General features: G+C 37.0%; 1 protein-coding gene across 2 annotated transcripts in view; it reads left to right on the top strand.

The window, feature by feature from the left end:
* LOC105333565 (PH domain leucine-rich repeat-containing protein phosphatase 2) overlaps positions 1–18767 on the top strand; it is a 46240-nt gene that overhangs the window by 945 nt on the left and 26528 nt on the right. The window contains exons 1-3 of one of the 2 annotated variants that reach the window (XM_066077999.1): positions 5854–5872; positions 9086–9463; positions 10646–10748. In XM_066077999.1, the coding sequence (XP_065934071.1) occupies positions 10708–10748 (41 nt within the window). In that variant the 5' untranslated portion in view covers positions 5854–5872; positions 9086–9463; positions 10646–10707. Of the gene's footprint in view, positions 1–5853; positions 5873–9085; positions 9464–10645; positions 10749–18767 lie in introns of those variants that run through there. The other variant, XM_066078000.1, reaches the window with a different exon arrangement.

Raw genomic sequence — 18767 nt, 5'->3', positions numbered from 1 at the left:
AACGAATCTCACTGAGATTAGGGGGGGTCTAGATACTTGGGGGGGGGGGGGGGGGGGGGGGGAGTGGACAGTGCAGCACTGTCCTCAAGCACCTGTGACTTTGTTAAGGTCAACATCTAATAGATGGTATATTAGTAAAAGTGTCTCTTTGATGCTGTATTAGTTTATCAAAATTATTATCTTTGTTTCAATAAATAATCCTTAGAGGATCAGAAAGACTTACAAGTCACTTATTATGATATACAGCCTACTCCCTACTCCGGATATACATGTATTGAAATTCAGGGGACCATGCAAATTATTTCAATATATCCGTATTTCAATATAAGCAAAATTGACTAACGTGAAGCCGCCATTATTGAAAGTTCAATCCCAATGTCAGCATAGAAAACCAAACCCGAACAAATTATTTGGTCACCATTTATCTATGACAGTGGTCAGATTATATGGATATTTGTCCTTGAAAGTTTGATAAAAATTATATCCATATTTTAAGTAAGTTTCATTTTGTTACTACATGTATCTTAAACCTCATCATAATCTCCGATCGCATTCTTTTTCATTTTATAGAGAAAAATCACTAGACTCAAACGCTTCAAATACTGCTGTTCACTGCTTGTATATCATCGTAAGTGTACTCGCGATAATCTCAAAATCCTTAGCTATTTCGTATTCAGGCTTTGTTCTTTTATCAATAGCCATAACTAGTTCGTATTTAGTGTCCGAAGATAAGGTTTTTTCTTTTCCGTTGAGTGTTCATATTACGTCTAGCCTCAATACATCTGTATGCATAAAAACAAAAAATTCAACAGTGAATAAATTTTACTTTTTAAAGGAAGTATAAAAACACATGATGAGAACTTATCAATTCACACCTTTGTATATCAACAGGTCAGTCTGGCATAATTACTGTCACCATCCGTGACGACAGCCGCCAGGGAGTACTTCAATATAACCGTTATAAAAACAACTATATATCCCCTATGGGGACCGATCAGTGGCTTCAATATAAGCGATATTTCAAAATAGCCAATTTCATTATATCCGTTAAATCAATGCAAAGAAAATGAGAGGAAAAAAAATGGGGATTTATTTCTATTTCAAAATAAGCGGAATTTCAAAATAAGCGATTTCAATATTGGAATAGTGGATTAAGCTGTAAATTACCGGTACGTAGACCATAACCAACTTTTTCATTGGCTTATCTTGGTGCTGTGAACTTCGAGAAATTCTTAACAATTAAACATGTTAAAAGCACATCACTTATAATCTGTTCCAAGTTATTGTTCCCATCACATTTGGATGAATTTTAAGTACAATTGACTTGTTGGCAGAACCTGAGACAATGGACATTATCAAATTAACTCAAGGTTTAATTGAGACTTAGTGCCATAAGTATCATTCTTCAATATCTGCACCAGCATTTGAGCCAGAAGTATCAAGTGTTACCATATCGTTGATAGAGAATCCTCATATATTAGTTATATTTCATGTGAAACAGAATGGATGAAATAATGACGTACAAGATGGGGATTCAATTCTGGATTGAAACCCTGGTCCCCGGAATCTCTCAGTATACGAATAAATGCCACCCGGCACCAAGTGTGCCGACAGATGAGGACTTAATACCTGAATCGGTGTTTCTAGCACATGTAGGAGATATTCCAGGGTCTGCCCCTTATCAGAGATCTAACCCGGGTTTTTGTTTTTAATTTAACATAGTAAAATGTACCGTACATCAGTCCAAACCGATCGGTATAAGAACTGAGGATAATGTTTTATGTATTATCAAGTAATACAACATGTTCATAAAAGGTTCTGTGAGTAAAACAATATATTTTGTCTTAGAGAGATAACATTTTCTAATGTGCGAGTATTTGCTCATCATGTTTTGTATCACGTACGAGTTGACCTGAGCAGCCTTTTTATAGATCTACCATATGCAGGCGGGGCGAGACGTCACATCAGCACACTCGAGGAGTAGTTTGCGCTCTTGGTGTAGGAAGATATTGTTAGTGCTCGGTATGAAGCTCCCTATAATCTTAGATACTGTAATTCATGGATACCTGTTGCCAATAAATATCTATACTTGCTTGAATTTCCTGCTTTAAAAAAATACTTGATAATACAGTTCGAGCACAGTTATCTCTCTTTGGTTGAGTTCCCCTCAAAAATCATTTTTCATGCAGTTTTATTTGATTCTCTTTATAAATAAAATTTTAAGGAACCAATTACTTGGAATCTATGGTGGGATACAAAAAATCGTATCATTTGCTGTGATTTGCAGAGTCATATATAGGGCAGAAGTGTGGTTAATTTGACATTTGATGAAAAATGTCAAATGGTCTACAGAATTAGTGGAGATGTTTGACATTTCTGTGAGATCAATCAAATTGGGAATAATTAAGTCTGCATGCACTCATAACTTTGTTCCCAGCTTTCACAGTTGCCTCTGAATCTCACTCTGAAATTTGAAATGTTTGCCAGCCATATAGTTTGTTCCCTTTTATCAAGTGACATGTACAGTCATGAAGTTTCTACAAGTAGACCTATAAATTCTTCTTTTTGATATATAATAGAGATATTTCAGCGATAATTTGTGGGTATGCAATTGCCTATTTGTAATGAACTTTAGGGTAGGGTATCCCATAGGATTTTTAAAGCATACGTAACTCAAGAAAACCCGGCCCATGTTGCAACTCCAGGGTCACTCAGCAGTCAATGAGTGAGGCCATCCTTCTGTTTAACTTAAACCCAAAGAGTCTGGCAGATGGTTGATATATCAACTATTTGACTGTCTCATTGTACTTTGTAGTTTTTTTCATTGGTTCTTTTTCTTTCAACTTGTTAAAATATTTAGTGGATATAGCCTACAGGTGTTAAGTGTGGTAAGTCGGCTAGGTGGTAAACATGGGGAATCGGTCCTCACTAATAACCTGTATTCACACCATTATAGCAATTTGGCAAAGGTTTTTATACCCCATACAACAAGCTGCAAGGGTTACATAATGTTTTTGACCCGGCCGTCACTCAGTCAGTCAGTCAGTCTGTCCATCATTCCGGATCCTCCTTTTTTTGTAGGCGCAACTCCTCTTAAACTGCTGCATGGAATTTCAAGAAACTGTAGATAAAAGAACACAATGTTTATATATGCATATTACCAGAAAAATCTTATCATTCCATTATTTTTCTGGAAATTTGGCCTTTTAAAGTTAGAATTCTGGCCATAAATTGAATATAGTTGTAGTAGGAAAGGAGGAATGAGTAAATAGATACAATGAAAACATATGCTGGACTGGGAATCGAACCCTGGACCCCTGCAACTCTAGTCAGGAGCTCTACCACTGAGCTACCCAGGCCGATATCCACGGTCCATATAGCCCCAACTACTACATAGTAATGAACAGTTTGTAAGTGCATTTCCTCTTAAACATTTTTCTGGAAATTTTGGCACTTTCGACATAAGAATTTTGTTTGCTGTTAAAGACAAAAGTTTAGATGTGCATTTTTGGGAGTTATGCCGTATTTAAAAGGCTATTTTGTGCATTTAATGCACACTGTGCCATTTATTATGTATATCATTGTCAAATCAAATTAATCATTAATGGATCTGTAAACTACTTCATTTAAAATAAGAAGCAGTTAATACTGTCTCATTATGTTTATTATATAAATATCCAAATCTGGTAACTTTTTCAGCGCGAGGTATAGACAAGTATTCCTTTTAAAGGTGTGATCGGCATGTGATATCAGTTGTCAGCATGAAATATTTTTATGTTTAATATGCCAAAAGTATATCATGCATTAAATAGGATAAATCGTGTTGTTTGTTAATTGCTTTCCAAAATAGCAAGGAACGAATTGACTTTATTTTTAGTAAGCGAAGTGTACTTCCTAACAAAATTCTTATGTATGTAAAGAAAAGCATGATTTAATCATGATGTAAAAATGGTCAAATCTCAAGTCATATACATCAAAATAATATTTCTTAGTTATAAAACTATTAATTAAAAATATACATGAAGCTGTCACTGCATATATAGTCACAAAGTAGTGCGAAGCGTAATGTGTTCGCAAATAGTGTAGTTTGCCACATGCCTCATATGGACACAACTGTGATCGGCTGAAGGCCTGAAGCTGATCACAAAAATAAACAATTTTAAAAAATGAACCACATAAAGTTACTGTAGTGGTCTTGATGGAGTCATGTTTATTATCCCCTCGCGCAACTTGTTGCGAAGGGGATATAGCATCGCTACCGTGCGTGTGTGTGTTCGTATGTATGTGTGTATGTATGTATGTATGTATGTATGTATGTATGTATGTGTGTGTGTGCACTCCATTTCAATTTTCTAGTAAATTAATAAAAAACCTTCCAATAGTACCTACAGTTTTCAAGATAGGAAGTTGTTCTTTTGCAGATCAATTGTACATATATCAGAGGTGTGCATATTGCTAGGATTTTGATTTCCAATAATTTATCGGAACAATACCAGCTTTTGAACTTAGTCATTTTTTGGCAAAATATTGCATATAGGGTATCCTCATTGTACGGATAACTCCTCCTACAGTTCTCAAGATAGGAAGTTGTTCTTTTGCAGATCAATTGTACTTATATTAGAGGTGTGCATATTGCTAGGATTTTGATTTCCGATAATTTATCGAAAAAATACCAGCTTTTGAACTTAGTCATTTTTTGGCAAAATGTTGCATATAGGGTACTCCATTTCACTGGATACGGGTTGACATGGATTATGGATACAGTTTACATAAAAGAAAACCTGGTTTGCTGTCACATTGACAGCTTCTCACTTGTTTGATTTAGATCTAGTACAGGTAAAGAAAATGTAGTTTTTGCAGTAATGGAGGGTTAGTAGAATGTGGTCATTGACATAACTATATATTGCTAAATAATGCATCCCTACACACAATAACTCATGTCGCGAGGGGATGCTCCGCTTAGCGGTGCCCTTGTTTTTCTATGAAATAGAATAAAAATGAATTTGATTAATTTTTTATTGTATTAAATAATGCATATTTTGTAAATTTGTCTTAAATTCTTGATAGATCATACATGTAAGTACATCTTGCAAGTATTTTTCTACAGATTTGTCAGCAACTGACTACAATAAAGTAAGAAAGGACATTGGTCTGAAACCCCCCCCCCCCCCCTTCCCCCTTACCCAAACAAATGCATGTAGAAATAAATGTGACATTTTAATGACAAACAGCATAAACCTGTAGATGGACCATCAAGTCTGACAGGTGTGTAGGTGACCGCTTAGAATATGCATAACTAATGAGGCGTCAGCGCATCTAATGAAGAAAGGTGTAGAATGATTAATTTTGACAGAATAGGGGTTTATTACTGGAAATCTTCACTCACTAGGTCCAGTTCTTGCTCCCTTGTTGTTGTTATTTTTGTTGTTGCTTTTTTTCAATCCATTAATTGTGAGTTAATTGCATAGCATATTTCAAATAAGGAAATGTGGGGTAAATTGCAACATTTTGTTTTTATTTTCAACCATGACAAATATACTTTACCTCGCTGATACAGAAATAAAACATTTTAAGAGAAAACGAACAAATAAAAGAGCTGAATGCAGACAGGTGTCTGGTCGAGACGGGCTACAGAGTCTAAATATAGCTTTACAGTCTACAACTTTATGAGGGACAGCTTTTTTATTTGTAAACAAAGCTCTCAGATATTCTAATGCCTGGATGTAATGTGTTTTTTAGCTCACATGGACTGATGGAGTTGGAGATATTTACATGTATGAGACATGGATATAGTTATTGGTCAATGGAGGAGCAGCTTGAAATAGCTCACTACATCAAGGCTATACTTTTTATGACACAACGCTTCAAGATGGTGATTTAAATGATTTTGAAATTGTTTGTATTGATCAATTGTTTGGATATCATCATGGCTCAGTGGGTAAATTATTGGGTTTTTGAACCGCAGATCCTGATTGAGGCTTTTGTTCATATTTGCTGAATTAAATTAAAAAAAAAATCAACCCCCCCCCCACCCCCCCACCCCAATTACTTGGGTTTTTTTTTACTTGTACATGTATTTCATTTATATACTTGTGTCATGCAACTAGCTGTCTTTCATAATTCATTTTCTGCTGGTTTAAGGAACTATTTCAAGATATAGCGAGCCACCTTAACGCAAATCTGAGAGTTAATGTTTGTTTAGCTATTAAGTCATTGCCTTGTTAAATAAAACTTAGGTGAGGTCAGACCGTCACTTTTGATCTCAGTCTCACTTTTCCACTATATTTATTCTTGAGACTGAGATCAAAAGTGAGATCATCTAAAGTTTATGACACCAAAGGTACACTTGTATTTTAAAAGAAGTAAATTGTGTTATGACCACATAGAGTCAACAGATGAGTGCATCTAAGTGGTTAGATAATCAGCAGATTTTCCCTGGACCAGTGTCAATTACATTTATTAACAGTTACACCTTATTTGTGTTAGTAAACCTTAGTGATGCATCAATATCATATAAAACTGTGAAACAATTCCACATGTTTATTCAGTTCCAGGGCTTAATTTTATCAGGAGAAAAGCAACACAAGTTATCTGGGATTCTAATCTGTGAAAACTGTGTTGTTTTATTTGGCTTATATTTACATCTACTGGGTAATTTCTCCTCTGTTTCTCAAGATAACTGATTGTGATTCATATATTAGCTAAGACAGCTGGGCTGGTCCAGTTTTAACCGGTTTATTGGTTCATCTAAACCTAATTCAGCAGCCTCAGAAAAATCATGGACTGTGCAAAATCAGACTCAAATTCCTATATAAGACGATCATTTGGCTATTTATTTTATCTTAAACGTACCAATGTACATTAACCATATTGAATTTAGTTACCTTTACTTACTCTTTATGATCAATTCATTTATAATTTGCTATAAGAAAGATGTATATATATACAATAAAATGCTTCCTTTGATGATTTATGAGGGTTACGAAGGTAGTGATCATTGCAGAAAAATTTTTACATAATGGGGGTTATGTATTTTTTCTGCATTTTCTCTACCTTCATATCTCACATGAACACCAAAGAAAGCTTTTCATTGTTGAAGTGTTTCTCATCAACAAAACTTTGAAGATAACACAGAATCTAGCTAATACTGTGTTTTTGTAATACATAGTAAAACAATTGAATCATATCAAATTAATTAACAAACTTTCAAACCGGAAATCACATTCCTTAATTTACTGACCTTGGCAACTGTTTAAGCCATCATCTGAATTAAATGCTAAAATTTAAATACAGAAAATGTGCCTTTGATAATTATTATCTCTATAAATAATCAGAATTAGTAAAAATTAAATCATTTTGGAATTATTATATTCATTATATAGAAAAAAAAAGATCCAACTGAAGGTATATTGACAAGTCAAAGCCATCATTAATATAGACTATATTTGGGTTTCAGAGGAGAGACTTAAATTTGACAAGAGATGTTTTTATATATACATGTATACTTGAAGACTCCCTATTTCTTAGCCCCCACCCACAGTGTAAATAACATAGTCTAAAACCCCACAAACATCCTTCCCTTTAACCTACACCCCTCCTTTTTGAGTTCAATTGAAGCGACAATGTAAGTATATAGTTTTAATAGCTAGAGACTGTTTGTTTTTCTATGACCTGTTAGCACATAGTTTTTGGATAGTCTTTAGAAACAAGTGACTGGCAGTCCTTATCTATCTGTGTTTTTCTGTGGGTTTAAATACAGCCCATACATGTACATTATATATAATATATATCTCAGGTTTCTCTGTGGGTTCCAATGTCCTAGCTCTAGCCTCCACCGCTTACAGCCTGCCACAACAATTCCCGGATCGTACAGTTAAGGGTTTTACGTCTCTCACTTGGGCCATTAAATGGACGATGATTCTAATAAATTAAGGCAACAGGTAGCAACAAACAGTTGTTTGGGTGTCAATATAGGCATGTTTTGTTTGATAAGACTCGTATGTTGTCTAAACTTTACTATTGCATTTAATATATACTTATAGTAGGCGATAAGCACAAAATATGCACACTTCAGAACAATATACCGTATATCAGGTTTTTTCCGCGTGTATCCAATTTCCGCTTTGTTCGCGACGATTTCCGAATTGCGGAAAATAAATCAGCGTAAATTTGATACAAAGTTTCCTTTTTGTAATATAATTCTCTCTTTCCTGATGAAGTGTACAAGTAAATAAAAGTACGGTGAACTGTGTTCAGTTAGTTTACTTAGAGGTACAAATTGCGGGATCGGAGGACAAGCGCCAGATAATAGATCTGTATGCCTCGTTGTTTATTTAATAATCCATTGACAAGCTAATTAAAACGTTCGCTTTCCTTGCATAAACCGATGTCTAATTATACCTGAGCTACTGGTATATGTAACGGTACATGATCTATTTATTTATGACTGTTTGCGGCTCCGAAAATAATTGTCGGTAATTATTTCACATTAAGGAAAACGTGTAAATGGATTCATTGTCCGAATTTTTCATTACAAAGAGCGACAATTTAGATACTTTACGCCACTTTCCTCACAGGTTTAGACAATCGTAAATTATATTTACAATGTGACTTTGAAATAGTGAAAATTAGATTCGCGTAAATTTTATATACCCTTCTTGGCTCTGATTCGCGAAAAAACATGACGCGGAAAAAACCTGATATACGGTATGGAGAGTTGTACAAATACTTAAAAAATTACATATTTCCAGTCTGGAATTACTAGTATTTTACATCGACAATTACCAGTAATTAACATTATTAATGACTGTTTATGACCAACACTGCAGATGCATGTTTTTAATAGAACCTGCATGTGCATCTATTTCTAGAGAACATGCAATTTCAACTCCCTGTACAAACAGTTTACAATGATGGTGAATTAACTGTGGAACTTTATTTTAATCTAATCAAGGTTCAATAGCTGTTACAAAATGTTACTGGAGATGACAGTTGATCCTTTAATACATTATCTAACATTCCATGGGATAAGTGGATGAGCTATAGGGCATCCGTTTTATCTGTTGTATTATTTTTCAATTTTCAGACACGTTATTGAGTGTGGTCACGCCTGAGTGAATGTGATACCTTTATCCAGTCACCTGTGTCATACTTGATATTGCAGTGTAAATGGAGAAATATATGAATCGGTGTGGTGCGGAAACCCAGAAAAAAATCTATTGTATTGCCATGGAATTTAAATGAAATCTTTTGTGATGTTGACATAAAGCGAACAGGATTTTAGTGGAAAATAAATACAAAAGTTGAAAGTTTTTCGTTTAAAGTTTTTGCTGAACTTCTTGCTATGGCTTCTTTTAATAGTCACCAATATTCTTAGGAATGGATTTGATTCCTTAACCTCACATGAGTGTGTGACTTCAGAACTTATCTGCCAGTGTTTTGACTAACCAAACAGTACCTACAAGTAAGTACCTGCAATTTATACTAATTAAGTACAACACAATAGTTGAAAACATTGCTGTGTAAATGTTTAACAGTTCAACAATGATGTCTGTATATAGCTGACAAAATGATTGTTGAGATGAAGACATAAAAAGTGGATTTTGAAAAAGGAAATATAAAGTTTGAAATCATGCGCTTTTATGTGAAGTGAAGCATATCTCATGCACTTTGTGAATGCTTAATTGACTGTGCATTGTGAAGGCAATAGTGAAAAGAAGTAAATGTCTTCATGATACTTGCAGAAACTCCTTTATTTTCTTTATTGGTCTATTGATTCAAAGATGCAATGATGTTATTCGCACATATCAGTTTTATGCCTAATAGTGATACTATATTTTATGTTTTTCTGTCCTATTTTTCCAAACAGTCAGAGAATGTTCTACTACTATAGGTTAATGAATCTGTTGTGCTGCTTCCTTTATAATGCTTATTACGTGAGAAAGAGCTCGTCATTTTTAGGGATGCCAACCAGTGTCATTCAATCACCTTGAGAAAATGGGTGAGAAAAAACATACTGAAGAGTCAGATTACCAAGTTTGTTTTATCAGAATGACATTGATAAGCTAGTGGGTCAGCGATATAGTCTCCTGATGCATCTACAATATTGTAGGATCTTTTATAGAATTTTTGTTAAATCCAAAAGATTGGGACCTATGACATTTTTGTATAGAGTGTGTCTTGCATGATTACAACATCCCTAAAGCAGTGAGACAAAAAAAAATCTCTGCGCTTTATGTGGACTCTATAAACAAGGCTAGGAAATTAAACTGTCTGCAAGCTAGGCCACATAAGTTATAATGTAAGGATTATCTTATGATTTCCCTCAAATTATACAGATGTGCCCTAGGTAAATCAACTTCTTGTGATTTTAGAAAAAACCTTTGTACGAGTAGATGCTGGTCTTTCAGACTTAATAATCCAATTCAGTCATGGATGACTTGTTATTGTACTGTGCCGATAATCTGTAATCTAATGCACCGATCTATTGAAGTCATGTAAGCTTGGGGAACACTTTCATTTGCAGGCACGATTATTTCCATCCTCATTTTACATGTATGATGGAGTTATAAAGATCATCCGTGTAGATAAGTGTAGAATTTCAAAGTTTTGGAGACTGATCTGTGAGTCACATGTTTTGTTGCAGGACATTAACCAGTATCCAGCATTTCATGGCAACGAGTGCAAGATTGTCCTGATAGACCCAATATGGCTGATGAGGAAATGAGATCCGAGTCGACCATTGAACTGTATGTAGGCCTTGATATGCATAAAAAGTTAAATTAACATATCAGACTCTATAATCTACCGGTAATTTATTTAACAGACTTTATGAACCTGTAACCTAAAAAGTGCATATCTTCTCCATCTTTCAATGGGGCATCTTTGAAAACCCACTGTCAGATTTACTTGCAGTTTGACTTCCACTGACTGTATGCCAACTTGCTGAATTTTAGTTCGACATGCTGATGTACATGATTGTATATTTATTGTAGTTTATTAGTGAGACAGTGGAGGTATGAAAACAAGGATAATATGAGAACATTGCAGTTGTTTAAAGATGCTTGTGTAAGCGTTAATGTGATTGTGAGATTTCCTTCACAAAAGTGTGAAGGAGCCAATCAGAATAGGGTATGAATTTTTCATTTGTTATAAAGAACAAGACTAATTTAGTGAGTTGGCCCTGGAGTGACAGTAAGCATATGGGAGATTGGTTCCAATGGGGTAGATAAGAAGTGATCAGTCTGACAAAGATTGTACACAGGGGGATGATGGTACCGTATATCCCAAGCAGGAATAATTTAACCCTATATATGGTAATGCACCCAATTTCGGTGTACTTTGCAGCCTGAGATTACAATTTGAGAAAATTCACATCTTAAATGAGCAATTTATGAAGGAATAGTACAGTAAGAGTTATTTCTCATGGCAGGGAAGTAATGTACATATTGTACCTTTAATTAGAATTAACCAGTATATATGATTTCTAACAATTTGAAAGTGCTTTTTTTCTTGAATAGTGATTGATTTGAGAACAAGTGAGGTTCCTCTGATTGAGGGTTTATATCTAGCCGTCCGCATTGTACATGTATCTGTATAAAGTAAAGATTGAGCGTTGTATCCAGCCAACTATCTGAAAGTTTTATGGGGTTAGAGTTGATCAAGATGCCAAAGTGGATCAGTTTCACTGAAGTGGGTTCCTGTAAAGTTGTTAATTGAGGAAGGCTAAATTTACTGGATTTAGGTATCATTAAATTGCTTTTAGCTTTGATTGTCTGCTTTGCTGACCAGGTCAAACAGGTAAGAGATAAGTGGACTGGTCTCCCAGAGAGTCTCTTCATCGGGTGGGTGGGAGCTCAGTCGCTGTAATGATAATGACTGCAACACATACTAGTATCTTGGAGTTTAGACTGTTTGCTGCAAATGGTGGTTTGATTAACACTTAAGACTAGTTCAGTTCAGCTCAGTTTATTTTCACTCAACACCATATAATGGTACACGAGGTACATGAAGAATACATACATGTAACATATTTACATATATAGAGTGTATATATACAATATAGTTGTAAAGGTCAAGAAAGTAAATGGGGTGAACAAACAGTTTGATTAATTTTGAAATAAAGAAACACAATTTTCTTAATGTAATATAGTTATTTGGAGACATGATTTCATAGAAGATTTTAGTGTTAGGAGAAGAAGAACAGTAATATGTAGCTAAGAACTGACTTTGAATTTATTTAATGCCTTGCAACAAGTGTCTGCCCCTGAGGGCGTGTACCCCCTTTTGTGAGACTGTAAGGCTTTCTCTCTGTTAAGGTGCTTAACAGTCCCTATCTAACTTTGAAGTGTATTACAATATCAAAATTATCAACAGTCAACAATAATAAGTTTTTAGCAGTTGAACAAACAAAAAAATTCAAACTTATATTACACTTCAAGAATTGTTTTTCTGTACTAAAGGCTATTTAACACACCTTCAAAATTTTGTCAATGAACAGTCAATATCTTTGGGAAATGTCTTGTGTAAAGAATGTTTTTTTTTGTGCAGTTACATCAATTTATTGCATTGTTTATCAAACGTCCTTGCCATCTCATGTCAATAGGAAAGGTTACACAAAACATTTTAATCTACATGCGATGAACTAGCATTGAAGCTACTAAGTCTTCTTTCCTTTGAAGCATACAATATACTGTAGTATCTGATAGACTCTTCATACTGAGGGAAATCAAATGTTGGTTTAACTTTTATTTCATGAATCCCCTGAAAGATTGAAACTCTGACACAGTAGTTTCTGCAAGGTAAATCCTTTTTTTGATGTTTGAATCTTAATAATTTCTCGAAATTTCAGGAAAGACTATTATTAATCTGAAATTTGCCAGAAACTGTGGTTGCCTCCAATGGAGACGACTGGGGGGAGGGGCTTAGACTGCTTCCTGTATAGAGCTGTGCCATCCTTTAACTTCTTCATACGATTTTGAATTGAATAACTGTAAATCACATAAAATCCATCACTGTTCTCTCAAGAACATTGGTTGACAATTTCAGTTTGTTGTCTGTTGAGGTCAACTATAACAGGTACTTGTACTCTGAGGTTCCCTGGTCTACCTGTGTTCTACAGTATATAACAGGTACTTGTACTCTGAGATTCCCTGGTCTACCTGTCTTCTACAGTATATAACAGGTACTTGTCCTCTGAGGTGTCCTGGTCTACCTGTCTTCTACAGTATATAACAGGTACTTGTCCTCTGAGGTTCCCTGGTCTACCTGTCTTCTACAGTATATAACAGGTACTTGTACTCTGAGATTCCCTGGTCTACCTGTGTTCTACAGTATATAACAGGTACTTGTCCCCTGAGGTTCCCTGGTCTACCTGTGTTCTACAGTATATAACAGGTACTTGTCCTCTGAGGTTCCCTGGTCTACCTGTGTTCTACAGTATATAACAGGTACTTGTCCTCTGAGGTTCCCTGGTCTACCTGTGTTCTACAGTATATAACAGGTACTTGTACTCTGAGATTCCCTGGTCTACCTGTGTTCTACAGTATATAACAGGTACTTGTCCTCTGAGGTTCCCTGGTCTACCTGTGTTCTACAGTATATAACAGGTACTTGTACTCTGAGGTTCCCTGGTCTACCTGTGTTCTACAGTATATAACAGGTACTTGTCCTCTGAGGTTCCCTGGTCTACCTGTGTTCTACAGTATATAACAGGTACTTGTCCTCTGAGGTTCCCTGGTCTACCTGTGTTCTACAGTATATAACAGGTACTTGTCCCCTGAGGTTCCCTGGTCTACCTGTGTTCTACAGTATATAACAGGTACTTGTCCCCTGAGGTTCCCTGGTCTACCTGTGTTCTACAGTATATAACAGGTGCTTGTCCCCTGAGGTTCCCTGGTCTACCTGTGTTCTACAGTATATAACAGGTACTTGTCCTCTGAGGTTCCCTGGTCTACCTGTGTTCTACAGTATATAACAGGTACTTGTCCCCTGAGGTTCCCTGGTCTACCTGTGTTCTACAGTATATAACAGGTACTTGTCCCCTGAGATTCCCTGGTCTACCTGTGTTCTACAGTATATAACAGGTACTTGTCCCCTGAGGTTCCCTGGTCTACCTGTGTTCTACAGTATATAACAGGTACTTGTCCTCTGAGGTTCCCTGGTCTACCTGTGTTCTACAGTATATAACAGGTACTTGTCCTCTGAGGTGTCCTGGTCTACCTGTGTTCTACAGTATATAACAGGTACTTGTCCTCTGAGGTTCCCTGGTCTACCTGTGTTCTACAGTATATAACAGGTACTTGTCCTCTGAGGTTTCCTGGTCTACCTGTCTTCTACAGTATATAACAGGTACTTGTCCTCTGAGATTCCCTGGTCTACCTGTGTTCTACAGTATATAACAGGTACTTGTCCTCTGAGGTTCCCTGGTCTACCTGTGTTCTACAGTATATAACAGGTACTTGTACTCTGAGATTCCCTGGTCTACCTGTGTTCTACAGTATATAACAGGTACTTGTCCTCTGAGGTTCCCTGGTCTACCTGTGTTCTACAGTATATAAAAGGTACTTGTCCTCTGAGGTTCCCTGGTCTACCTGTGTTCTACAGTATATAACAGGTACTTGTCCCCTGAGGTTCCCTGGTCTACCTGTGTTCTACAGTATATAACAGGTACTTGTACTCTGAGATTCCCTGGTCTACCTGTGTTCTACAGTATATAACAGGTACTTGTCCCCTGAGATTCCCTGGTCTACCTGTGTTCTACAGTATATAACAGGTACTTGTCCTCTGAGGTTCCCTGGTCTACCTGTGTTCTACAGTATATAACAGGTACTTGTCCTCTGAGGTTCCCTGGTCTACCTGTGTTCTACAGTATATAACAGGTACTTGTCCTCTGAGGTTCCCTGGTCTACCTGTGTTCTACAGTATATAACAGGTACTTGTCCTCTGAGGTGTCCTGGTCTACCTGTGTTCTACAGTATATAACAGGTACTTGTCCTCTGAGGTTCCCTGGTCTACCTGTGTTCTACAGTATATAACAGGTACTTGTCCTTTGAGATTCCCTGGTCTACCTGTGTTCTACAGTATATAACAGGTACTTGTCCTCTGAGGTTTCCTGGTCTACCTGTCTTCTACAGTATATAACAGGTACTTGTCCTCTGAGATTCCCTGGTCTACCTGTGTTCTACAGTATATAACAGGTACTTGTCCTCTGAGGTTCCCTGGTCTACCTGTGTTCTACAGTATATAACAGGTACTTGTACTCTGAGATTCCCTTGTCTACCTGTGTTCTACAGTATATAACAGGTACTTGTCCTCTGAGGTTCCCTGGTCTACCTGTGTTCTACAGTATATCAAAGGTACTTGTCCTCTGAGGTTCCCTGGTCTACCTGTGTTCTACAGTATATAACAGGTACTTGTCCCCTGAGGTTCCCTGGTCTACCTGTGTTCTACAGTATATAACAGGTACTTGTACTCTGAGATTCCCTGGTCTACCTGTGTTCTACAGTATATAACAGGTACTTGTCCCCTGAGATTCCCTGGTCTACCTGTGTTCTACAGTATATAACAGGTACTTGTCCTCTGAGGTTCCCTGGTCTACCTGTCTTCTACAGTATATAACAGGTACTTGTCCTCTGAGGTTCCCTGGTCTACCTGTGTTCTACAGTATATAACAGGTACTTGTCCTCTGAGGTTCCCTGGTCTACCTGTGTTCTACAGTATATAACAGGTACTTGTCCTCTGAGGTTCCCTGGTCTACCTGTGTTCTACAGTATATAACAGGTACTTGTCCTCTGAGGTGTCCTGGTCTACCTGTCTTCTACAGTATATAACAGGTACTTGTCCTCTGAGGTTCCCTGGTCTACCTGTCTTCTACAGTATATAACAGGTACTTGTCCTCTGAGGTTCTCTGGTCTACCTGTCTTCTACAGTATATAACAGGTACTTGTCCTCTGAGGTTCCCTGGTCTACCTGTGTTCTACAGTATATAACAGGTACTTGTCCTCTGAGATTCCCTGGTCTACCTGTGTTCTACAGTATATAACAGGTACTTGTCCTCTGAGGTTCCCTGGTCTACCTGTGTTCTACAGTATATAACAGGTACTTGTCCTCTGAGGTGTCCTGGTCTACCTGTGTTCTACAATATATAACAGGTACTTGTCCTCTGAGATTCCCTGGTCTACCTGTCTTCTACAGTATATAAAAGGTACTTGTCCTCTGAGGTTCCCTGGTCTACCTGTGTTCTACAGAGCCGTTTACTGATGCCTTTTACCATAATGTAGTTTTAATGAAATCAATTATATATTTTCTATCTGAACATGCATGCTTCAAAATACACAAATTGAAACTGATTTTTCCATATTTTTTAAGCCACAGTCTGACAGATATCTCTGACATAAATTACAGATACTGTATTAAGAATTATCACTCTACTTAAAGGATCGATAACTTTTTCTAGAAATTAACCGGTCTGGTTTATTCTGTGAATTGGTTTGGTCTTAAGGGAACTAACAACTACATGTATTTTAAAGGGGTTTAAAAAAAGATAGATTCTGTTGGCAACTGAACTGTAGTGTATTAAAGTGAGACTGAAATGTGATGGGAATGTTATACGAGATGAAAGGGAGATAACTGCTGATCACGAAGTACATTCAGGGTGGTACATTATATTAATGGAACACCTCAAAACATTAATGTAGATGAGAGTTTTTTGTGACTATCAATGAAGTGGGGTGTGTGGCTGTGTCACTTATCATTTGAAAATCCTGACGTTTTGACACTTAAACTTTAGATAAGTTTTAAAAGCAGTGAATTGCATATGTTTTAAAAGTCGGATTCAGACAATCTAAATGGACAACATCCTGAAGGAAATTAGTTTTAAATCCCACATATAATTAGTCCTCACACAGATCTTAGCAAATTAGTCCTCACGTGTACAGATCTATTAAGCAAATTTTTTTCATATTCTGAACTTTATGCCAACCTTCAGATTTAATAATTATTAGCAGATCAGTTGATTAGTATTTTTCCATTAAAGTATACCTATACTCACAAAGCATCATGCATATTGATATGACACCTGTGAGATAATTAGTTCAAATGTTATTTAATAATGACGTACACATGAAGTTGACTTGTATACTGCTTACCTACTCCTTACCCACTCCTTACCTACTCCTTACCCACTCCTTACCCACTCCTTACCTACTCCTTACCCACTCCTCCTTACCCACTCCTTACCTACTCCTTACCTACTCCTTACCCACTCCTTACCCACTCCTTACCCACTCCTAACCCACTCCTTACCTACTCCTTACCTACTCCTTACCCACTCCTTACCCACTCCTTACCCACTCCTTACCCACTCCTTACCTACTCCTTACCCACTCCTTACCCACTCCTTACCCACTCCTTACCTACTCCTTATACCCACTCCTTACCCACTCCTTATACCTACTCCTTACCCACTCCTTACCCACTCCTTACCTACTCCTTACCTACTCCTTACCCACTCCTTACCCACTCCTTACCTACTCCTTACCCACTCCTCCTTACCCACTCCTTACCTACTCCTTACCTACTCCTTACCCACTCCTTACCCACTCCTTACCCACTCCTAACCCACTCCTTACCTACTCCTTACCTACTCCTTACCCACTCCTTACCCACTCCTTACCCACTCCTTACCCACTCCTTACCTACTCCTTACCCACTCCTTACCCACTCCTTACCCACTCCTTACCTACTCCTTATACCCACTCCTTACCCACTCCTTATACCTACTCCTTACCCACTCCTTACCCACTCCTTACCTACTCCTTACCCACTCCTTACCCACTCCTTACCTACTCCTTACCTACTCCTTACCCACTCCTTACCCACTCCTTACCCACTCCTTACCCACACCTTACCTACCCTTTGCTCTGATAATAAATCAGCAGCAGTAATAGACCACTCTCTTTCTTTATCTCTCTCATTTCTATTTGTCTCACTCTCCTCCACTTCTCTCTCTCTCTCTTTCTATATCATCTATGTCTCCTTTTTCCACTTTTCTCTATCCTATCTCTTTCTTTTTCTTTTTTTTTGCTGTCTCTCATCTATGTCTCATTCTCTCTCATCCATCTCTTTTTCTTTCTTTCTTTCTTTCTCTTTCTCTCTCTTACCCTTTCTCTGCTCTCCCCTTCTACTTTCAATTCTATGCTTAGTTCTCTCTCTCTCTGTTTTCTTTCTCTCTCATATGCCTCTTTCTCTCCTTCTCTCTTTCATCTGTCTCTCTCTGTCTCTCTCTCTCTCTTTCTCTCTCTCTCTCTGTCTCTCTCTCTCTCTCTCTCTCTCTCTCTCTCTCTCTCTCTCTCTCTCTCTCTCTCTCTCTCTCTCTCTCTCTCTCTCTCTCTCTCTCTCTCTCTGCATGTTTTTTTAATCAAATAACTTTAGTTCACAGGCATAATCACATAATCACACTAATATGCTATTACATTGATGTTTAAAAATAAATGCATATATGCATAAAGCCAAAGAAATTACATGCACATACATGTAAATGACTATAGCCACAGCATGATCTTATAGGATTGTCCTTTGAATTTTTAGAGGAGGAAAGATTATTAGATTGTTTAATAACTAGTCCCTTTAATAGGGACTGTACAGTGAGTTAAGGAATACTTTTTGCATGTATATTACTCATTTGAGTGAGCACAAGAGATAAGTACTTTGTTTTATCTTGATATTCTATCAGGGAAGGGGGGGGGGGGGGGTGGCAACATCCCCTA

This window comes from Magallana gigas, chromosome 3 (assembly GCF_963853765.1).
Source record: "Magallana gigas chromosome 3, xbMagGiga1.1, whole genome shotgun sequence".
Taxonomy (NCBI): domain Eukaryota; kingdom Metazoa; phylum Mollusca; class Bivalvia; order Ostreida; family Ostreidae; genus Magallana; species Magallana gigas.
This window is presented reverse-complemented; position numbering and strand designations above follow the sequence as displayed.